Source organism: Cygnus atratus, chromosome Z (assembly GCF_013377495.2).
Source record: "Cygnus atratus isolate AKBS03 ecotype Queensland, Australia chromosome Z, CAtr_DNAZoo_HiC_assembly, whole genome shotgun sequence".
In the NCBI taxonomy this organism is placed as follows: Eukaryota; Metazoa; Chordata; class Aves; order Anseriformes; family Anatidae; genus Cygnus; species Cygnus atratus.
The window spans coordinates 37,536,628-37,562,013 of NC_066396.1; the positions used below are offsets into that span (position 1 = coordinate 37,536,628).

General features: G+C 37.9%; 1 protein-coding gene across 2 annotated transcripts in view; it reads right to left on the bottom strand.

The window, feature by feature from the left end:
- Positions 1-25,386, bottom strand: part of PCSK5 (proprotein convertase subtilisin/kexin type 5) — a 251,843-nt gene that overhangs the window by 224,472 nt on the left and 1,985 nt on the right. For both annotated transcript variants that reach the window (XM_035558486.2, XM_035558488.2), the window contains exon 2: positions 540-644. In XM_035558486.2, coding sequence (XP_035414379.1) covers positions 540-644 — 105 coding nt within the window. The remainder of the gene's footprint in view (positions 1-539; positions 645-25,386) is intronic.

Consider the following 25,386-nt stretch of genomic DNA (forward strand, 5'->3'; position numbering starts at 1 on the left):
TTTTACTATTTTTTGAATAGATCAAATAGATCTTAGAATTAAGATCAAGGGGAACTGGTAAAAAGACTACAGAAAATAATATTCTTATTTTAATCTCTCACAAACTCTTAAGTCTAGAAAAAGACCAGGAAAACCAACAAACAATCGAACAAAAAAAAAAAAAAAAAGAAACTTTCCTCTAAACATTGATACCATCCTGTATTGCTCATCTTCATTTCAAAACCTGGTTGATTTACAGAAGATTTGCAGACATTAATGTTACACATGGTTTTGCAGAGAAGCGCAGCATGGTGATTAGTACATTAACAAAATTCCTTTATTCCTCCATGAATACTATTGGACCGTATGTTCCAAGAATAGCACATAACTTAATAGCATGGTATTGTCTTCGCCTCATTTTAATGGGAAGCAGAACCTTAGTGAACAGATAGTGTGTCAGTTCTTGTAATGCTATATGCCATTCAGGTAAACACCTCATGGTATGATATTTCATATAAAAAATGCAAAGGCTTTTGCCTCACTTAGATGGATTTTCTTACCTTTGGTTCCATTGAAATGAAGCTGTGGGTACCTCTACTTGAGAGAACTGACCTTTTAATTGTTTTACTGTGGTAGAAGTGGTAGTAATCCTTCAGTGTTCCAATCTGTACAGGGAGAAAAGAAAAAAAGAAAAAAAAAAGAGAGGGAAATTTAATTTATTGAAAGCAGTTCTCTGTTTTTCATTTTTAAAGGTCTATAAATTATGCAATTTCCTGCTGTGCTGAAATGTTACTTGAACCCAGTGATCATCTTTCAAAAGAAGGACATATGATATGAAATAGATGGAGTGTCCTTGAGGCAGTAACTGCATAACCAAAGATTATAATTGAGCTGCTTAGTCTGTCTGTATCTACCTTTTTAATGTTTAATTTATATGCAGTACTTTAAGTAATTCTGTATCAATCTATATCCAAACTGTCTTCAAATGGCAAGTGTAAAAATCATCAAATGACTATATGGTTATTAAAAAACATTCCATCTAGTTTGCTTAAGGAAATGTACTGTAAAATGCACTAGATTCGTTTATTTATATAATTAACTTATAAAAAGGACGTTCACAGCATCAGACTATACAACAAGAATAGGCTTCTCTTTCTGCCAAAGGTGGGCAAGAAAGAAGTAGAAAAAAATGGAAATGTTAACCTCACACACAGTAATGACTAGTTCAAAATATAAAATCAAATCATGCAAAGTGCAAATTTCACAACAGCAAAATAAAATCCCTACTTGCTCATCCCATCACTACGCAGTAGCAATGTGAAACTAAACACAGATATGCTACCCAATTTGATAAAGAAACTTTCCTTTCTAGTCTCACTAACCTCAAAAAATTCATAACATGGAACTCCAGTTTCATACACCTATTAACAAACATTCAGCCTCCTTGTATTGAGGGCCAACATCTCACCAAGTCATATGAAATTTGACCCTCTTTTGCACTGTAAATCTTGTAAGACATTCAATAATTTAGCTAAATGTTCCTTAATAATGAGTAAAAAAAGGGAAAACTGAGCTTACTGTTATTTTAAGATGAAAATCAAAGTGACATCAGAAAATAGGCTTGGTTTTACAAATAAATCTCAATGAGATCATCAAAGAGGGTGGAGCAACACTGAAAAACTGTAATCTCAAAGATCCTGTATTATGAACTTTTATCTATGAATATATATGTAGGAAACTTGAGTGTCTAACATTAAAGGGTCAAAGAGAGTGGGAAACAAGCCACTGAAGAACTCCAAGAATATGCTTTTAGAATATTAGAAAATAAAAATTTTGAGAAAATATCAGCATACACTAAGAAATATTCATAGAAATTTTTGTTCTCATGGAGCACTTGTATATTCCATCTTAAAGATACAAGTGACATGGGGAATGAGGGAGAACTTTTTTTGTGAAAAAAAAAATCTGTAATTCAAAAGAATTAATCTAATTGGGAAAACTGCACCAGTGTCTAAGATATTCATCTCAGCCTGTTGAATATGTCCATCAATGTCTCCCTTTCAGGAAGAATGTCTCATGTTTAGTTTAAGCCCCATATCAAAACATTCAGTTATACAAAGTTGTTTTATCATAAATTAAGTAGGAATTAGTTTGACTAAGGTATAGTCAATTAGTTTGAATAAGGTATATTAGCACTGCGATGGTAATCTCCATGCTGCCTTCTGTTTGAAAGGTGATTCAAGCAGAAGTGGTGTGATTCTGCCCCATGGAGGAGCCTGATCTCATATCTGCCCATGCATGTCTGTGAATAACCCCCCTTTAAACATACAGGGAACAGTCTTTTGATGGACATCTCAAAGAGCTGCAGGATCCTGGGGGTGCTGAGACCACCCAACACATGGTCCTCTGTGGGCTGAAATGTGCTGCCAAAACAAGTGCCAGAGCTGGTTCTTTGCCCAAAGACTACCATACTCTTTTGGTGCATAGGAGCAACACCACCCAAAGTCACAGAAGGCAAAGGCAGGGACTGGGAGAATGAGAAATCACCCACTGTAGAAGACCATCTAAGGAACCTAAAGGTGCACAAGTCCATGGGACTCAATGAGATGCATCCACAGGCCCCAAGTGAACAGGCGGATGAAGTTGCTAAGCCACCATCCATCATATTTGAGAAGTCAAGGCTGTCTAGCAACATTCCAGTGAAGTTGCCACTGACTGGAAGAAGGGAAATATAACCCTCATTTTTAAAAGGGTAAAAAAAAAAATAAGACTCAGGGACCACAGGCCAGTCAGTTTCACCTTTGTGCTTGGCAAGATCATGGAGCAGATCCTCCTGGAAACTACGCAAAGACACATGGAAAATAAGAAGGTGATTGGTGACAGCTAACTGTATCAATAGGGGAAATCATTCCTGACAAATCTGGTGGCCATCTACGATGAGGTTACAGCATTGGTGGATAAGGGAAGAGCAATTGATGTCATTTATCTGGATTTGTACAAAGCATTTGACCCTGTCCCCCATATCCTTGTCTCTAAACTGGAGAAACATGGATTTGATAGATGGACCACTCAGTGGGTAAGGAGTGGGCTGGATGGTCACACTCAAAGAGTTGCAGTGACCACTCAATGTCCAAGTGGAAGTCAGTGACAAATGAAATTCCTCAGGTGTTGATATTGTGATCAGCACTTTTGTCGGTGACACGGTCAGTGGGACTGAGTGTACCCTCCGCAAGTTTGCTGATGACACCAAGCTGAGTGGTGCAGTTAACATGCTGGAGAGAAGGGATGCCATCCAGAGGGACCCAGACAGGCTTGAGAGGTGGGCCTGTGTGAACCTCATTATGTTCTAAATGCAAGGTCTGGCATAAGGGTAAGGGCAATCCCAAGCACAAATATAGGCTGGGTGGAGAATGGATTGAGAGCATCCCTGAGGAGAAGAACTTGGGGGTGTTGGTGGATGAGAAGCTCAACATGAGATGGCAACACGCACTTGCAGCCTACAAAGCCAACTGTATCCTGGGCTTCATCAAAAGAAGCATGCCTAACAGGTGGAGGGATGTGATTCTCCCCCTCTACTCTACTCTCGTGAGACCTGGAGTGTTGCCTTAGGTTCTGAGGCCCCCAACATAAGAAGGACATGGACCTGTTGGTACAAGTCCAGAGGAGGGCTATGAGGATGATCAGAGGGCTGAAGCACCTCTCCTATGAAGACAGGCTGAGGGAGTTGGTGGTGTTCAGCCTGGAGAAGAGAAGGCTCTGGGGAGACCTTACTGCAGCCTTCCAATAACCAAAGGGAGGATACAAGAAAACTGGAGAGTGACCTTATAATTTTTACAAGGGCATGTAGCAGTAGGACAAGGGGTAATGACTTTAAACTAAAATGAGGTAGATTTATATTAGATATAATGAAGAAATTCTTTGTTATGAGGGTAATGAAGCACTGGAACATGTTGCCCAGAGAGGTTGTGGATGCCCCATTCCTGGAAGCATTCAAGGTCAGGCTGGATGGGGCTCTGGGCAACCTGTTCTAGTGGAAGGTGTAAGAAATAAAGTTCTGTCTTTGCAGTGGAAAATTTCACCAACTTTGCATATTCAAAAGTGACTGTGCAGGCATAACAGTGGTGAGTGTGTTAAGCAGATATGGGGAAGGTTCCCCTGTCCCAAAATAAGAAGAATAGCTAAGAAAAACAAGACAAGCAGCATGAAATCAGTAAAAACAAAAAATCATAGGCCCTCTAGTCACAAGTGAAGAAGGAAAACAAAACAAAACAAAACAAAAAAAACAGGAAAAGAAGAAATTAAAGGTTGGTCAAATAAAATTGTACTTATATGGCATAGTAACAAGCGTTGAGTAGTTTGTGAACCTCTAGTACTCAGCCAATGAGGAAACAGGAGGAATCAAGTGTTGGGTAATAGGGAATATAAGGTTATGATACACTTTTGGTGTGAACTCCTGCTTGCAGGATGCCCACCATTGAATAGCGAATAAAAATGCTACTTCACTGAGATCCTCACCTGAGCTTGTGTTACTGGCTACAGATTGTTTCTCCCATCGGTGTCCCTGCTTTTAACAAGATGTTCTTTAAGGTCCTTTCCAATCCAAACCATTCTATGATTCTATGATATGGCTTGAGTTAGATCAAAAATCAGTTTCTGTGCTGATGTTAGCCCAAAGGGAAAATAAGGATATTAGTGTATACGGTTGTATCACTTGTGACTGTATTAACTAGAGTTTATTTTCAGTTGAACAGCCTGTAGGACACTGCATGTCGTAACAAAGGTTATGGACCTTTTAAGGACCTTGCCACCACCAGGAATCATGGACCTACTACTGTGTGCACACAATAGTATGTGTATCTATGCGCAAGAACACACATTATTGAAAAGACACGGCTCAGGCAGGTAATTCAGGTAATTGTATTTTACTGCTACATGGCACTGCCTAAACAGAAACTTATTGTATTTTAGGGATTTTATATATATATATTTTGTGCTACACAAATCTCAACATCACCCACTTCTCCATGCTTTGTCTTGTATAAGTTTGGAGATTTTATTTATTTAAGGGCAAACCATAGCTGAACCCTTTGAGGGCATCCACAACAGCAGAATTAGGAGATGGCTGAATTGGACTCCTGGAGGTCGTACAGCTTAGCAGCACTAGCCACCACAGAAGAGACTGGAGTGATCGCCATGCTCTACCTTCTAACCAAAGAGGGAAAGCCTGAAGCTTTCTAATGTCTGATGGCTGTACTGCCTCAGAGACCTTATACTCAGGAGACAGAAGAAGCCTGTAGAAGTAAGTGTGGTAATTGTAATGCCATGTCTTCGAGGTGTGGCCAGTTTTCACATAATAGCAATTAATAAATATTAATTAGTAGTAGTAGTGGTATTAAAATTATTATTATTAAAAATAGTGAGATCTACAGCTTTAGTTCATAATTGTCAATGTAATAAAGGAATCCCAAACCTTTTAAATGGAATTTAATTCATATTCACTAACTGCCAGTGCCTCTCACAGTAAGGTAACACCAGTGTTATTAAAAATTTTATTGCCCTCTTTTCCCTTAATGGGAATTTACTTAGACCTTCCAAATCCTTGGACTACTTGGAGAATAGTTAAACTATGGAAATATAGCACAATAAAATTTATCATTATGGATGTTCTTGTTAAATTGTTTTGTTATAATTTAACTACCAGGTCTTAAAGGCACCCTCAGAGAAAAAGCAATGCAAAGACAGAAACACCAGACTGCACAGCTAACCACCTTAGAGACTGATGGCAATTTAGCTGTTTTATCCTTGGGAAATCTTTGTAATCTCCTTTTTGACCTGGGAGACCCGATCTCTTTAAAATGAGATGGAGAAACATTCCTGAGGAATTGCCTGGTGAAAAGCAAGGAGAATGGGTGGCAGTGGCCGGGGAGACCCACTCTTTTTGGAAGTAAGCTTCATCAGTGAAAACTTTAAATGGATATATACATAAATTTTAAAAGTACCATGCTACATTTATTCAAGAATAAAATAATTCACAGAAATTACAATCCTACAATACAATACTAGAATCCCAGAAAACCAAAGCATCCACACATACAGATTAATTTCATATTAGGCCTGGTTTTCTTTTTAAAGTTGAGAAAATGGATACATTGGAACAAGAGAGAAACTTTGTCTTTGGATTATATTTGTTCCATATGCAATTTCATATTTTAAGGCAGTATTAAGATAATCTAGGACATAATTACGAAGTGAATTCATCTAGTTCACGTATGTTCACATATGAGTGTCCTCACAAACTCTGTGAGGAAATATAAATGCTAAAGTTGCCAGATAAATATACCTTAAGGATGTATTTATGATCTCCAAACTGACAGATATGATTAAGCTCTCTGAAACTTCTGTGCATTAGAGCATGAGCAGGGAAGTTCTTCAAGCTAATGGAAAGGAGCACAAGAAATACCTTCCCAACAGTTTCTTATCTAGTGAACTAATACACTGATTTTTATTTATTTGATTTTGTTTTTGAAGAGAAGAATTACCTGGATGTCTGGCCTCAGAGTACATTTCTCCCAGGATTACTGTCATCATCTCATTTTGAAAAAATTACCTCAACTCTGCTGCAAATTTTAAAATGTTTAAAATGTCATTATACAAAGAGGAAATGATGTTTTGGAGCAAGAATAAACACATTTCAGTCTAAGAAGGTTGAAACAATGTGTTGATATCATAGCTTTCGTCCCTGTTTCATATGCCAGTGAAGCCAACTGAGTATTACAAAGCATTTTGACAGAACCAAATATTGACACAGCTTGCAATACAGCTTATGCTCCTTTGATGCACATCACGCTATAATGAACATGAAGGAGCTGTGGTCACAGCCCTAAATTCTGATCCCTCTCGGCCCACCTTTATCCACAGGTGAAAACAGGTTCAATGCTACTACAGAAAACTGCTGTTTCTTTTCCTTCTTTTGTCCTTACAGACTTAGAATATATTTCATAGCCAGGGTTCTGATCTAAGCATTTAGAGGCAAGAAAGCCCTGCAAATGCTGTTAGTCTTCATGGCCCTGTGCAAATTAAAGCATTCATGTCTTGAAAAGGCACGTTCATCCAAAGCCTGGAACCTCAACTTCACTCCAAGCAGCGAAATTGTATACTGCTGTTTTGTTGTTGTTGCCACTTGTTTTCCTGTAAAATACTGCACTAGTGACCACATTTTCCTAACATCCATCTCTCTTGCCTAAAGCCCCACTGTTGAGACAGCACTCCACCAAGCTAAGGCTCGAGGAGCAACCACCATGAGAGTGGCTGCAGAGCTGCTGTTTTTTCTGGCCTGTAGACTGAGATGGGGGTTCTTTATCTCCCATATTTAACCTCTAATCAAAAGTGCTGTTTGTTTGTTTTGTTTCATTTGTGTTTGTTTTGTTGTCATCAGAATAGGGAAATTTCACTTAATTATATATCATTCATAAGAAATAATAGCAAGGTTTATCCACATATGGCACACCAGTGAGGTGAAACACTGTCCCCCTTTCAATTCTGGACAATTTGGGGCTCCGACACAGATCAGAACATAAAACATTTTAGAAGACAGAAAAGGCCCTCAGGACATTACTCGGCCTAAAACCTAAAATTCCAGTTTGTAAGAAGAGGTCTCTATCCAAATATTTAAGCTGTCTGCTAGTCCCCTATTGGACTGATATCATACACTACCCTGCATGAGTTAAAACAGATTCTTGAATAACAGCAAAAAACAATCAGAAACCACCAGCACTGTTTAACACTATGGTCTTGTCTTGAGCTGAAGAAGCAAGCAAGGTAATACTACTCTGATGACAAGTTTAAAGGATGGAAATAATGATGTTGAGTCTCTGTATTACAAGAAATATATACATTACAGGAATATCTGCTGGGTGGGGGGAAAAAGTGCACTTTCAGTGTTCCCAAACTTGTCTATCCGAAAGAGTTCAAAGCAGCATCAGAAGCAAGGTGATGTTGGTATGAACACACATCACCTCAGACTCAACCCAGGCTACACTGAAAGGATGAACTCCAGCTATGCTCAAACACACAAGTAACCCAGTTCTCAGTTCTATTTTAAGCCCAATTAGCTAATATAAATTCAACAGCCCAAGTTGTGCAAACAGCTCTGTATGTGCTTGAGGTAATCATAACCTAACTTGACAGTTCATATCTGTGCTCCTCTCATGTTCCTTTCCTCTCAGGTTTACTGCAAGGGGACCTGCTGCATTCGCAGAGCTCTGCTGTTTCTGAGCAGTGACACCCTGAACAAGCTGGCTTGACCCGACGCATCAGGTCTCCTCCATGGAAATTCAGATACAATGAAACACTAAACACCATAAGCTCAATAAAAATGCTATACTGTAACCAACAGTTCTTTCTCAGTTTCTTAAATCCTTGGTCTCTGGAAGACAGAAAAGTTCAGCTAGAAAAAAGGAAAATCCCTCCTGGACCATTGGCATATGGAAAACAAACAAAACCTCAACACAGGCTAATAAATTAAACCACATAGCTGTTGTAACAGAAACATCACATTTCCCATATAAATAAATCAGGTTATATCTCTTCACATGCTAGGAATGTGCCAAGACTTTACCCTTGAAAATTCCTCTCCTTCTTTTCAGACAAGAAAAAAAATGCATAACCTTACTGAAATAATATATGCCACTCCTGACTTCTTTTGTATTTTTCCTTTGTGTTTCAGCTATTTGCCTGGGCACTTACCTTGAACTAGAAAAGTACCATTTGGATTTTTAAACAGTGATGTCAAAAAGGAATAACAGAGTCATTAAAATAAAGTAGCTCTACATAATGTTTTCTCAGATAAGAATGGTACTGCTGTTGCTTACATCCTGTTGCATTTTACTTTAAAATTAATGCAGCACACTAAATCTTTTACTGGAAAATAAATAAATAAATATATAAACTCTATAGTATTTGAAATTTTCATGTGCCTTGCAAATAGGATAAAAATCCTGAAGTGAATTTTAATTACTGATACCATTCTAAATCAGTATCAAAACTGAGTTTTTTTCTAAGTTACTTTGAAAATTTCAATGTGAATTTGAATCTTTATGCATATGTTAGGAAGCTTTAAAATTCTCAGATTAAAAAGAACATAAAACATACCAATTTGCAGTGGAAATTCTTTACATAGGTTCATATATTCTACTGTGGACTACTGCTACAAAAATATTCTTTTTAATAGATTTTCTTGTCAAGGCTTTTGGTTGGGTTCCAGAATACAGTCTAAATATAAAGTCTAAAGTATCAATTCTAAACAACAATTAAAATTTAATTCAAATTAGAATTTAAATTTAAATGTAAATTCTATGTTCCTAGTTAGATTCTCCAAAATATTTTAGAATTTCAATATTCTATTTCTGTAAATAGAGAAACGTCCTACTCTAAATATATTTTAACATACACTTCACAATGTAAAGCAAAATAATTTTCCTCTACAACCAATAATTGATTCATAACTTCTATGAAATTGAGGTACATTGCACAAAGCTTCCTAGACCATGCTTTCAGCATACAGGTTACTTTCCACATCTGTGTTTTAAAACAAATATTGTCAAATGAAATTCTGCTTTTGGTGACTGCAGTACTTAATGATTTCTTGGTAACCTTATTTAATATTTGGAATTCATTGGAGAAAAAAAAATAGCAGCATAAAATGTTTTGTTTCATCAAAAAATAAGTTTTTATTTTTTAGTTTTAGAATGTAACACAACTAAGTTTTAGTACTATATTTGCAAGAATGGGAAAGCATTGATTTATAGAGAGGCCACAGGTCTCAGAAGTATTATGAACCATAAAATAAGTTCACATATTAAAAAGATATAAATTAGAACTGCATGATAGCTTTATGTTAATACACACTTAATCACACTAAGAATAATTGATTTAATCTACCCTGCTAAACAGGATGAACAAACCTTCCAAAGAGGATTGTGGTAGCATTTTTGGATTATATATTCATTCACATCCTGTAAATTTGGGACTCTCTCCTGTGAAAGGGGAGGTAGGTTAGTTGTTTTTATTTAAAAATAAAACTGTTTACACATTTGATCATATTTAATTACAAACAATGCTACTGCTAAAAGCAAAAGAAAAAAAAAAAAAAAACAAGAAGCCAAATCACACAAAGAAAAATCCTGAAGACATCGGTCAGTTAAATAAAACCAACAGAAAGCTGCCTGAATACATAGCAGATGAAAATGACATTTGAGTCTTACATGGATGAGCTGTGAAAAGAATGGTGCATTACACACCACAGGTCATACAAGACCTGTCTACGGTAGATTCATATCACTTCCAAAAATGATGAAAGAAACAGATTCTGAGGCTGGCCCCCCACCTTTCTCAGCTGCAGCTCCGAGAACAAGAACTTGCATCAATGCTTAAAAGAGGGCAAGAGCTGGCAGCCCTCCATGAATCTGAACTGTGTTGCATATTGGTACCTTCTGAACATCATCTTTGCTACATGATACCACTTCCCAAGAGATGAAGACATAGAATAAATCCTCAGTGAAGCTAAGAATGAATATAATGTGGTAAGTAGAAGGTATCTGGACACCATGTTGATTACTCAAATGCCAAATCACAAGAAATTTGACCATAGTACTTGAAATCTTTTAATGTCAGTAAGGAAGAGTTTCATCCACCTCCTCGCTAGGACTGACCAACAGGTTGTGGCTGTAAGAACGATGTTCAAATAAGCAGCTAAAAACTAATGAACACAGAGCACACTCACACACCCTTTTTTTTTTTTTTTTTTTTCTGGTGAGACCCCTCAAAGCAGGTCTTTGTATGAAGTACACGTTTGCTCTTCCACAAGTCTAAAAGAGTTGTTGGGAGATAAAGAACAAAGCCATTTTCACATCTGTCAAGAAATTTTACAGTCCAAGCACAACTACACACCTGCGGACCTTACTAAATTATAGCCCCAGTGTCCCAGTGTGCTTTGCCTAAGGAGGCATCACAGCAATTGGAAAATTCATGTCCCTATCAAATAAAGTAAAACAAGGTTGCTCAGCAACCTGTGATCATGAGGTTTCAGTTCCAGGGCAACATTAAACATTTCATGAAAATTCTCAAAAGGAAATCAATTACTGCCTCCTTTCCCATTAATCTTTTCTATTGTTTCTTTTCAAAACACAAAGCAGTGCAATGTAAACTGATAGTTCATGCCCTTCTGTGAAGCCCAATGAGTCACCACCTCAATTTCTGTAAGTAAAAATGAGTGCAACAAGCAGTGTATTTATGTTCAGCTGAATGAACAAACTTGACCTCTCCAACATTTAAGTGACTTCAACACAGTTATATACCATCATCCATTGCAAGTTCAAGCTGTAACAAATGTTATTTGTATCTGCAAAGCTGCTAGGCAATATGGTAATGTTTGTTTCAGTAAACCGCCCCCATAATGAAGCCATCAAATAGAAAACAAATACCTTTAGAATCTCGAGGGGTCCACTAAATTGCCACTGCATTCTGAAACCTTTTTTCCTCTTTACCAACTCACTACTCTGTAATATAAAATAACTAAATGATATACTGCATTGCCTGAAATGAGCTTTGTTGCTATTTTATTGACTTCCAATCCTATTTCATGTTGTATTAGTGAACAAACGTAAAATGACAATGAAAGAAATAGGATAGATTCTCATTCTATATCGCGAATGTTTACTTAAGTAGCAAACAGAACTGCTATATTCCATACATTATTAGCTGCTCCAAACTGTAAGAATTATTGTTTTTTCCTAATCTTTACTCTTTGATATGCAATTATAATACCGCAGAATAATGTGATTTGACAAAGTTCTGATACTGCTATTCCAGTCATGCAAACAGTACAAAGGGTAGTTAAGAAATAGGTTTTACTTTTTTAACAAACTACAGCACGAGAAGTTTCACAGTAAAGAATGTTCATATTCCTTTTAAATCTTAATCATAAAATATTTAATAAGCATCGTCCCTGTCCTGAAACTTGTAAACATCTGACCAGTACCAATGGGATCAAGTCCCTTCTCATTTACAAAACCATAAATCAGAAATAACTCTGTTGAAGCTAATGGAATTTAAGAGGCACAAATCAAGGGAAATCAAATCTAATGGGAATACTTGTATGAGTAAAAGATTTAAGAACTGGGCACCAAGTTAGATATGCCATTGTATCTCTACCCAGTTCTTTAAACGTCAGTATAAAACTCTTAAGCACATTAATAACAAGAGAGTTTATAACATTCAAAATGACTAATGCAGTGGCCTACAGTAGTCATACTGTTTCCAGTGAACATTTATATTGCCAGCAATAAACCTTTTCACACTGTACTTTGTCTTGCAAATCTGAATTCAGGTCTTATTGGTCCTAGTAAGTACAATGTTTTCATTTAACTGACTTTCTCATGAGACTTGATTTAAGTAATTTCCTCCTCTATCACCAATATAATTTACGGAAGAGTAATAAAGAAGTGACTCATGGGAATATCTAGGACTGAGTTAAGTTCATCTGTGTGATGCGTGTAGGCATTAAATCCAATGCTCTTTACAGTGAACCTACATCACACTTTATCACTTTGTACAATATTAAAGTCTGATGATCTACCACTCTGTACAGCAGGCTTAACTGAACACAGATAAACACGCAACTTGTCCAGAACAAGGCATGATGCTGATACATTCATCTATCTTACTTTGTCAGTGCTAGAACTGTACAAAATGTATAATCTTTTGTGTAACAGTCAGGTTTGCCAGTAATTGTTAAGTATATAAAAATCTCCACACCCACAGATAATCTCATGGATTTTGATAAAACACATTGAACAACAACTTATTCATATGAGTAACAGTTTCTGGAGAGAATCTTTTTGTTTCTGAGGCTTAGTAATTCAGAAAAAAAAAATCTCTCTCTGACAGGATCTACAGGCACTTGCAAAGAAAAAGCAAGTAAAAAAATCAAAAAATAATTCAAAAATTATTGTATTATGTACCGTTCAAACCTCATAAGAAAGAAAACATCAACATCATCATAACTAATGTGTAGTGAGGATTTTTCTTTTTTTTTTTTTAATAGAACTGTTAATTCTAGGCATAGGCAGGTAAGTTTCCACTAAGAATAGCTATCTCCAATTACAACAGAGAAAAATTTGATGTACTAATTGAGAAATATACAGGTCTCTCCTGCTATACCGGCTTCTATTGTGCTGGAACAGCTATAAATGTTCAATTCAGTGTTGACTGGAATCAGTGGGATTCTCCACTGTATTTAATGGGAGCTGCGATAAGCACTTAATGAAGAAATTTAATTGTTTTGAATCCAGACCTCAATGAGGAACATGGCCTATATTTTAGGTAAAGTTATCATCCCAATGCCTAAACCTGTTTACCAGCTTTGAACTGATTTCAGACTACAGATTAAAGTCAGGGAGATCTGAGAGCAAACTGTAGCTCATAATGAAATATCTAAATTTTCTAAAATCAATGAAAAACTTCAGGTCAAAGCTTTTATATAAAGTAAATTTCACATATTTAAAGACTATTCCTTGATGATGGCCTTTTTTTTTTTTTTTTTTTTGGAGAGTAGAATTGTAGGACCTGAAGGCTGAGTGAAGGCTCAGCGACATACCTCAGAGTGAATTTCCTGGTGAAAGGAGAAATGTCCCTGCTGTAAATTTCTTATATTGGTAACAAAATACTGAAATAGGGAGAACTTGGTCAGCTAGAATGGTAGCAATGAATTGCATAAAACTATGCATTACGTTTTATAAATGGATTTTGATTTCCATTTTGAAACATCTGTTTCTGTGGTGTACCAGTCCTACAAGGTCAGAAACATTAAGAAATCAACACAGATTGCAGTCACCACTAGAATTGCACACTGTGCAGTTAAATGTGTCAGATTAATATTCCTAGTTCCCAGAAATTATTCAGATTTCGCAAGATGGGAATGGTATTTATGTCTAAGAAAGCTTCCAAAAGAGCAGTCTGTTGCAATGGTAAAACCATTTATTGATAAGATGCATGTAGTTGCCCTTTCCAACACAGGCCAGAGACACCTTAAGCCAGAGGATGGTTCACTCTTTTAGAAATCAAGGCTCAGGAACCCTGCTTACTCCTAATTATCATTTTTCCCAGGTGATGTCTTTGTGACTTTTCAGTTCTCCATGATCATCATGCACTGGCCGAAGAACTATCAGGAAGGGTCTGCTCAAACACAAAGGATATTCAAAATTCTCTGAGCTGAAGCAAAGGTTTGCTTGACCAGAGGCAGAAAGGTGTAATGACAGTAATGCATGGGCATGTGACAGAGCATCAAGGAAATCCCAGATATTCTGATGTGTCTTCTCTGGTAATGACCTTGTATTTTAAATACAAGGTGTGAATAAAATCATACTAACACTGTGCTTTATATCCAAAGGAGGGGACTGATTTGGTTTATAACGGAGCAGTGCAGAATCTTTCAAGAAGCAAACAGTATTGAAGTTAATGCTGCAACACTAGTTGGGGCTGAAGCTCCTGTTGTGTGGCAGTGATGGGACACCTCTGGTCCATCAGACACTCTGATACAGTCAGAGCATATGCAAATACATTTCTAATATTCGTGCTAAAAGGTAATTGAGGCCTTTACACACTGCAAATAATTGCTTTGCTGAGCTACATTTCAGAGACTCTCTTCCAGGTCCAGTGAGAGGAGTGTTTTCCTTTAAGAGCATAAAAATCTAATCTGAGCTGGAAAACCTCAGTTCAGGTATCCGCACTGGTTCCTCTCCGCTTCCAGCTGGTAAAACGACTGCTTCCTGCACAGGATGGGGGTTGGTTGGTTGGTTGAGAGAAAACAGAGCTCATTCCGTAGTCCATTCCTGCAGGGAAGCTGTGCTACTCATTTCCAAGAGAGGTAGGGGAACTTTCTTAGCTTAAAACCCTTCCATTGCTGTTCGTTCACACTTGGCTCACTGGACAGAGCCCAGCATGTTCACAGAACATTAAAGATTTTTCACAGTTGAGCATTAAATAGTTTTGTTTATTTTGGTTCAGATCAGATGGACTACTTGAGATATGATACTTTAAGTTCAAATATTCTACAAGTCAGAGTTTGGAAGGAATAAGGATGACACAGCTGAATAAAAAAGCTCAGAAATTTAAAGTAATTGAAAGCAATACGAGTATTGGCATGAAATCTCTCACTTGAAAAAAAAAAGTTTTCATATTTCAGGACAAGTGAGTGACCAATTGATGTCAATTTTAAAAGGCAATCTGAACCACTTTGGACTTGCAAGTCACTATGAGGTAAATTAGCAGAAAATGTAAGAGACGAAAGAATTAAGGGACAGTTGGAGAAAAAAGGACCTCTGAAAATAGTCAGAGGAAAATTCTGCCATAAAAAACTATTAGTGTTCTTTGAAGAGACCGAGTGTACACAGAAAGGTGGCCAGTGAGCTATACCCTGTTTGGACTTCCAAAAGGCTTTCACAGCGCCTCTTACCAACAGCTTTTAGGAAATTAAGAACCCATGCCATAAGGTCCTTGCAGAAGCAAACAATCGGTTAGACTACTGAAAACATAGTTTAGGAGCAATTTGTTATTTGTTTATTTAAAAGTAATTAGCTTTCCACAATGGAAGGAGGTTCCTGCTGGAGTTTCTCTGGGATCTGTGCAAGAACATTTTCTGGGACCTATGCTATTTCATGAAAAATGACATGGAAAAGTGAGAAATGAGGAGTAGCTGTCAGCTACTGTCAACAATCACAGATGTAAAGACTACAGCTGGCTGTACATGAGCTGCAGAAGGACCCTGCAAAATCCAGTGACAACAACCAAACAACAAATTAAATCCAGCATAGACAAATGTAGATGAACTGGTGCACACACCTAACTTCACATTAAGATGAAGTGTTCTGAGATGCCCAGTACCACTGAGGAGTAATGACCTTAGGGTTACAGCAGGCTAGTCACGGCACCTCAGCTTGGTAGAAATCCCAACAGCAAAGCACATACTAAAAATGATCAATAACAATACTGAGAACAAAGCAGAGAACATCAAGAAGGCACTGTGAAAACAATCCAAGAGTTTGCCACACTTTCAGTGCTCTGTGCCGTTCCGATCCCCTCTATTCAAAGAGGAAATGGAAGAGCTGGAAAAGTTTCCAAGCTGGAGAAGAGAGACAAACCAAGATACAGAACACCTTCCACATGGGGAATAGCTAAGTAAGCTAACAGTCTTCAGTCTAAAGAAGAGACAATTTAGGGGGAAATTTCAGAAATCCAAAAAATCATGTGTGGCATAGGAAGAGTGAACAGAGATCAACTTTCACTGTCTCTTTCAATTGCCATCAAATGAATCTAGTAGGAGTCAGGCCTAAAGCAAGCAGAAGACAGGTGGTTCTTCATACAATGAAGTAACAAACAAAATCTATGCCAAATAATACTGTGGATGCTGAAACTTTACTTCTAATTGAGACACTGGACAAGCATTTGGACAAAAATAAATAAATAAATAAAAATCAAGAGTTTCTAAGTATACAGAAATCACATCCACTTCAGGCAGTCTCCTGAGCTGAAGATAGCTGAAGGGGCTATGAGGGAGAAGCATCAGACGCTTGTTTTGTTCCTTCTCTCCCACAAACAGTAACATAACATCACTGCCATAGGCAGGCAGGCTAGATGGGTCTCCCGACTGACTCAAAGTGGCCTTGCATCCTTACAGGTCTGTTTGAATAAAGGCTGTTGACATGAACAAAAACATTATAGGAAATATCTCTCTATGCCCTAGATGCCATACTACTGGCCTTAGAGCTATAACACAGTGTGCATTTTCTCTGCTGTTTGTTTTTAAGACATCAGGTTACTGTGTTAATATGCTTCATAAAGAAAAAAATCTGTAAAAGTAAAAAAAAAAAAAAAACATAAAAAACCCTACATTTATCCAGAAAGGAGGCTACATGCTACCATTGATGAAGCCAAATATTTAAAATAAGGAGAACATTATCTAATTGCAGGCTTGAATGTCAGCCACACAGCACTACTCTATAACATGTTCACCACCCACTAAGCACTCAGTCTTGCACAAAACCCAGTGTTTTTATTCCAGTTTGAATGAGTATGGAAATGTAGCACAGGTTTTAAATTTAACTTGTAACATCTCTGCAACTTTGGATTGGCCCTGAAAACAAACATAAATGAGGCCTATTCCTTGCTGGCACAAAAGTGTCTCTAAAAAAGAAAAAAAAATAATAAAATAATAATAATAAATAAAAGGAGAAAAGCTTTAACTCAATGAAAAAAAGTCCTTTGCTGATGTATATTCCTCACTTATAGACGTGTCCTGTCACTCTGGGAGCAGAATCCTTCTACATAGAAGAGTCTGTGCTGACAATTTTTTTTCTTTCCTGATTTGTTTAGCACTGTATGATCCATGATTATGCCTGGCTAATGCGCCTTTTACAATCTCATCTCCATCATGCACTGTCATGTAGTTAGCAAGAAGCCACACAACAAGCTATTCTGGCTACATTTCATGGTGTAGTTCTGATACTCTTCTGGACTTGCCACCATTTTTTTTCCAAAGAGTTTTTCATTGTGTAAATATCAATCAAATTGGGTCCAACATGTTGCCAAATAATCACTTACTCTCTTAAGATATATCTCTCTGGCAAGTAGGCTTCTGTTTGATCACGCTATTTCTTCTGTTTGACAGGTGACAAAGAGCACCATAGCTCCTCACTAAGGGCCATATAATTAATTATTCAACTCCATGGTTGACATATGCATCTTCCTATATTGTGATTTTACAATTCATCATTTGGAGAGGAAGAGAAAGATATACTGGTCAAATACAAAACCAGAGAACACAGCTGCAAAACATGCAAATGAAATATTGGAAACATCTTGTCTGACAAAGTCTAGAGAATTATTTATGACATTGTACAAAGCAGTAGAGAGGCTGTGTACAAGCTGGGCGTCTTTTCTGGTCAAGGCAAGCAGATTTCAATTGAAACACTGCAGACAGGATGATCATGGAAGTACGAAGCCAATCTTCTAACAGGAAACCAGAAGCTAGCAGCAAAACTGAAGACGGGTTCCCCCACAAATGTACTTGAGAAACAGACAAGCCACTTAAGTACAGGAACAAATAGATGTATGCTGGCCATGACTAAGTTCCTGCCACAAGTAACATAACCACTTTTAAAACTGGTTAGTTTTAACTTGTTTGAAATGCAGGAAAAAAATCAACTTATGAACCCTGTTAAGGCTGATGAACCGATGATACAGTCCTATTAAATATCCCTGTGATTTTCACGTTCATTTTGAGGCAATGCTTTGCAAGTTACAGACTGTATCTATCTCCAAGTACTACTTGATTAACAGTCCCTGTCAAATTCCTGACATAGGGCCCAACATTAAGCTATGGAATAGCAGATCAAAAGTTTGTAAGTAACATTGATACATTCATTCATTGCAGGGGAGCAGCAAATGACTGCCTGCTAGAGTTCCTCTAGAAATGAGTTTTGGTCAATATTTTCACTTGTGACCTAAATAGTGGCATAGGAAATATGCCTATAAAGGATAACATAGACGAAGTAGCAGCGAGGACCTTAAAGTACATTGAGAGGCAGGAGGATAATTCAAAATTGACAAATTGTGAACTGAGGCCTGGAAAAAACAGGGCAAAATTCAGAAAGGGAATATATGCAGTGCTATACCTAACCAAGAATTAACAATTGGACAAATTCAGGCTGGAGAACAACTGGCTAGGAATTTGGCAGAATCAGTCCGTGAGCTATAGCAGACCACAAGCTGAACTAAGTCAACAATGTCATACAGCTACAGGAAAGACAAACACCATAATGGGCTACACAAACAGCAGTGCTGTCCTCCAGACACCTGAAGAAATCCGTATGCTATTCTCGGCTGTAAAGCTGTAACAGCTCGTTTCCCAAGAAGATGTGGTTCTCTTAGAAAGAACAGTGAATCCATGACCTATCTGAAACAAGGGAAAGAACTGGGCTTGTATGAAAAAAGTCAAAAATAGGTGTCAGGAAGAATGAAATGCTACAACTTTTCTGATTTTATTACTCTTTACTTTCATGGAGAAATAAGAAATCCAGACTTTGAACTGCAGGAAGACTGTTGCAGCTTAGAGTTCAGAGAAGCAATTGGCTGTGGCCTGGCACTGTGGAGCTTCTTCAGGGAAGATGTCTGAAAAGTGGTTAAATGTCTGCTATGAAACAGATAGGCATAGATGGTCCTCTTAAGGCCATGGCTATGGATAAGGTGATCTCTAGAGATCTCCCCCCATCCCATGACTTCTACAACTGTCAGCCATTATGTACTAGACATATGACACACTACTGATTTTCATTACTATGTTTTACAGATTTCTTCCTCCTCTTCCATTTTCATCTAGCCTGGTCCACTTCATCTTGCTTGAGAGGAGTAGTTCCCACAAACACTGCCATCTGAAAATTGGGTTTGCAACTAATTGCTATTCTTAAAAGTATAATTCAGTGTGTGTTTGCCTAAGGGCTTTAAATAAAAAATCATCACATAATTTGTAGCTTAACTACTATGCTGTAAAACCAGATTCTCATCTTCCCTCATTTTACGACAGCATATGAAGGCTATTAGATTGCCTTTATAACCAGAACCCATTTAGCACATCCTATTCTTCATCCACCTCCTAATGAAAGCTCACATTTAGTAGTAGTATGGTCTGTTCTCTTTCCCTCCTCCCTCTCATTTTAACTGCACTGACAAGAGAATTACTGCTAAGTATGAAGAAGTTAGACATGGCATACCCTTTGTATTCTCCAATACGTGCTGTTTTTCTGTTTTTGTGTCATGTACGCATCTGCAAGAATGTTGTTTTGGTGTTGACATTTTCCAAAGATCTGTCCATCTAGTTATTCTCCAGCAGTCCCCAAATGTACTTCCTGCTACCACAAGTAGGAGAGAACTTAATTTTCCTTGTTGTATCTCCGTAAACCTACTATACCAGCACATGCATATAGTCTGGACTACACCTCACTTTGATTCTTACAATACAGTAGTCCCAGTACTTGCATCTGCAGTTCTCAGGAGGTCATTAAACTTATTCCAGCTACTAACTTAGGTAACAGTGGACTCTGTTTCAATATCGTGATTACACTGGCTTTTAATGGGCTTGTCTATACTATTAACTGTCTATTTTACTATTCCTGGGTAGCTGAAATTCTTTACATGTAGAGATCTTGCTTTTTTGAGTCATCCGTGTGAGATGGTGGAAATTATGGTAGAAAATTCTAACCTCTGCTGTAGACAGCAACCTTTAGGTTCTTCATCTTAGCATAAGCTCTGTTTTTTCTCAGCTCGATGCTTTTTCTAGTCTATCAATTTCAGCTACTTAGTTTGCAAAATTTTCTTTTGCTTCCCATCGGGAACAGATTTGGAAAATGGAAAACAGACATTCCTCCTATTCTTGCTAATCAATTGATTTTATTGCACAACATCTCCTCTGTGCCATCGCTGGTAAACCAGGTTTGAAATGGAATAATATTCAGTAACTCTTTGTATGATTTGCTGGCATTAAGTCTATAAACTCCCACTAATACCTTTTGACAAATCACATCAGTATTTGCATTATTTAATAACCAAAATCTGTACATCTCGCAGTGGCTCTTTGGCTACCCCTCAACTTAGCGTGCTTAGGTGTCTTTCTGTAAACAGTATGTATTTCTCACAGGCAGAAAACTGGAGGAAAATGGTATTCTGTCACTTGCCAAGGGTAGGGAGTAGGACACTAAACCCTGAAAGAGATCAGAAAAGAAAAATTACTAGGGAGGAAAGATGTGATTTGGAAAAGTGTTGACCCATCCACAGCCCCTGCCTAGATCTAAGTAAGGAATATGAATAGAAGGATCTAAAATTTCTTCCTATACTAATTAATGCAGCATTTCACTCCCTTGTTGGAGGCACGGATGAGGTATCTTGATCTCTCTCATTCTTCCGTTTCTTTCAGGGTATCAGCTGGTGGCTTCTCATACTTTCCTGCACCTTCAAGGAATGACCCCTGCCTGAATGAGAAACTCCTGGCTCCTGAAAATGAAGAATCACCAATTTCTAGAAAAGCACAAGCCCAGAAAATCTTCCTTATGTTGAAGCCCACATGTTTCATATGACAAGAAACTTATGTGCTCAGTCTCTTGAAGCTTCTCTTCTTTCATCTATACAAATGAAAAAGTCAGGGGAAAAAGCTTATGCCAACAGCTCAAGAGCACAAAAGCCTTCAGCACTGGAGCCAGGAGTAACATTCCCAGCTTCTCTGATGCTCTACAAGTCATCCCTCTGTAAGCCAATGTACCTTTACCCAGGCCATCAAGAATATTTTACCACCTAAACACATATTTATATCCAGTGAGAAGCTGTGTTTACAAGGAATGAGGAAAAACATGGGAACCAACATGACATATAAGTGTACCTTAATTTTTATATCTGGATCAAAAGATACAGATATCTTCTTTCACTGCATAGTAACAAATCTCCATGATATTAGCACAGTCATAATATTTATGCCAATTGTAGAAAATGCTATACATACTACGTGCCTCAATATATTTAACCCTCAGCAGCTGCCAACAGTGGAAGAAACTTTCTAAAATGTCAGTGACCAACACTTTGCTCCAAGACAAATGTCTGCTTAGTACAGCCACTGCAAGACAGAAGGGTAAAATATGTCAACAAGGAGCTGCTAGGGGACAGGGTGTATCCCAAATTGCTCCATCCAGCATGTAACTTAGAACAACTCCTTGGCTGCTTTGCATTATGCTACCTTATCACAGTCCCAGAGGGACTGCCAGGCCAGACTGCTTGCTTGAAAGACTCATGCAAAAGGAGCGGAGACATTTTTTCACATGAGACAAGGATTCGCTTGTTAGAGAAACTACTAATTGTACTTCAAGGGCAGGCCAGAAATGCCTGTAATAAATGGTAAAAGAAAAAAAAAAAAAATATATATATATATATACACACACACATTTAAGTCATGATGTTACCGTTTGTGCTATTCTAAAGTCCAGTCAGACACAGATGGCCTTGGACTGATTCTTTTGTAGTTTATACTGATGCTTCACCACATTTGCTTCATTAGCCTTAACACAGCTGTGGTTGTCACAGAACTTACATTAAGAGTAAGCAAGTACTCAAGTCTAAAGTCCTGGGACAAAAGTCTATTGATTAGAGTGTCTGCTCAAGCAGGACCCACTGTCCAAATGAGAAGCTCCACACTGGTGGCACAATCATAATAATCACCAACTTCCAGAAGGCTAACCTGCTCCTTTGTCTCAGTCAACAAAGAGCTCTACTACCTCTGTTTTCATGATACTTAACATCCACTCAGTCCTAGGAGGAAGAGAATCTTGCAAAAGACACTGTGTAACAGCTGAAACAATGACAGGTCGACATTGCTGCTCTATTTTTTTCCAAGCCATAGATGAACAAAGTTAATGACAGTCTCACTAGGTTCACTGTAGGAATTCAAGCATCTTCAAAGAACAGGCTTCCACATCTACTGCCAATTTCACATTGTTAACAGTAAGGAAAATGCAGGATAAACGAGCAGTTCAGTGGACCAATTTGCAGGAAACAAGAACCAGAACATGCAGCCTGGAAAAGCACAGAGTCTTCTATAAGTTAATGGCAAACTCCCCTTTCCAATAAGCAGAGAGGGTGAAGCTTCAAATTTCTCTTACAAGAGATGAAGACCACAAGATAAGTTTGACAGCAAAAGGAGTTTACCAGACGCTGTGAGTTGCAGGAGTTCTCAATTGCTCACCAGCAGGCGATCTCTAGACCTTTTTTAAAAATACATCTCATCCGCCAGTTTATGACTGACTGGTACAATCATTCAGATAAGCCTTGTAGCTTTTCTGTCATCACCATGGCAATGAAAATGAACTTAACAGATATTTCAAGACTCAATGGATATTCTCCAGATCACACAAGCACCAACAAAAGGAGAGACCAATTCTGTCTATTACCAACAGAGTGTACCACGTAACAAAAAGTGGGAGAAGGGATGTCATCTGGTGCTTGTGACTTCTGGGTCTACCATCTTGTTTGCACTGACCAATGTAACACGCCTTTCAGTGCCACTTCTCTACAAACACAATCCAAATGTTTCCTCCTTTTAACCTGTCCTAATTGCTCTCTCTCACTCCCATATCATCTTAAATCTCCAATCATCCGAAATTAACAGGCTGGCAAGAATAACACCTTCAAAAACCCTCTTCTGTTTTCCACTACTTCCTTCAGCTCTGATCTTGCAATTAGCTGCTGTCAGAATCCTCCTGGTTTGCTTCTTTGTAATTGTCCCCGCTTGACTTTCATTTCTGTACACAACTTGGCTACCTTTTTTCTAGAATATTTTAACTATGTTATTCTTCTGGGTCATTTGTGCCAAGTCAGTTCTTTGGACCATCTGTATTTACACCTTGAGTTTAGCTTTTTGCACTTTCTACTTAAAGGTGAACTTTCACATTTAATTAAACCAGAAACATTATGCTTAGTACATTACACTTGTTTTTTTCACCTATTTCAGATTATTTATTGATGTGTGCTATTATGAGACTTGCAATCACCTTCTTCAAGCAAAAGTAAACTTCTTACTGATGCATTCAGCTTTAATCATATTACTCCAGCTTACCTAGAAGGGATGTTATCTGCAAAACCAGAGTTTAATTGCCTGGCCTTAGCTGCTACAATACACAGACAATGAGCATGGGAAGTCCTGCCTCTAGCAGAGAATTTTGTTTACTGCTTTTCTCTCTTTCACTGTTTTGGTAGTGTATTCAGCTAACAGAATGTCTTTCAACATCTCACACCAAATACAGATTTTTAAATTACTTGCAATTGTCTCTCAATAATAAACAGGAGATTTTTACCCCTGCTCATACTCTTTTGCACCTTCTGTTCTATGTCAATTAAGTCCCCGCTGTTCCAAACCCATGCAAAAAACCTGTTACAACCAAATCCCACTCACTGGTCCTGACTTCCTTTCTTTAAAAGGAAACTACCTTACTCCCTTTTACCTGCGTCTATCAAGTGATTTACTCTACTCTACATAGTGAATTTCCGTGACCTTCACAGAACAGGACCTACTTTTGTGTGTGTGTGTGTGTGTGTGTGTGTGTGTATTTTTTAAGAAATACAGTTCCATAATTATTTCACATACACTTTGAACCATATATTTACAAGTTTATGTATGGCCAGACCAGAGTCATTCTGATTACTTTATGAACTCTCAATTCTCAAATTGTAGGTCCTCAATTGTAGTGACCAGGTCAGTCTGATGAAAGTTGTATAAGGACCAGCTGGGAACAAAAGAACAGATTCACTGCAGACATTAGACTGACCAGCAACACACTAATAACCATGTTGTCACAGAAATACCACTTGGAGATGTTTTTGCATGGAATTACCAGAAACTTAGAACTGGTCATCCTCAAAAGATATTTATGAAAGGAAATTTTTGTAAGACTTTGTGCAAATGCATAAAAGATTCCTCAGGATACGTAACCGTGCAATGGCAGAGGCCCCAGCTCTGTGTTGGTGGGACACAATGACATCAATCCAAAATACATACAACAAGCTCTGTGGAATTTCTTCCCCTATGTGCACAGCCTGCTTCTTATGCTTCAAGGCTGGTTACAGACAGAAGACAAGGAGCCATCCATCAGTAGTTTAATATTTAAGTGAAGTTTCCTTTCTCATACACACATCATTTAACATTCTTATATTGCTCTTCTACTTGCTTTCTCCCTAACTGCATAACTAAATAACTATTGACTCCCTTCACATATGCTGTTTTCATCTGCATATCCTGTAACGTGTTTTCCAGTTGTTCATTATTTATAGTCTCTATTTTCTCTCCTTCCTGTCCGTACACCTGATCAGTAATGTATCTATTATTAATATGTCATAGTTGTGTACATGGCACTTTGCTGGCACATAAGAAGGCAACAGTGGCTTACTACGTTCTTTCCTTAATTCAACAGGAGGTTTGGATGTGCAAGTTACAAAACAAGCAGGCCTTAAGTTAGGCAGTTGACCTGGCAAAAGACAAAAAGGGGAAGAAGGGAATCCTCCAACTGGCTAACTGTTGCTTATTACACCACTAAAAAGGCCCAAGAAGGAATATGCAGACTTCACCCCTGGATTCCTTCATTTCACAAACAAGGCAATTTAAAGGTCTAGGTTGAATTTTGACACCAAAACTTCCTTTCTGATTTCTATGCCTCTAAGAGGAAGCTACATGTCCTACCTGCCAAAGAGCACCACGAGGGAAGCCGATACTCAACCTGCCTAAGTACCTGCATCTTCATACATCATGTTTTGTGCTGCCTCAGT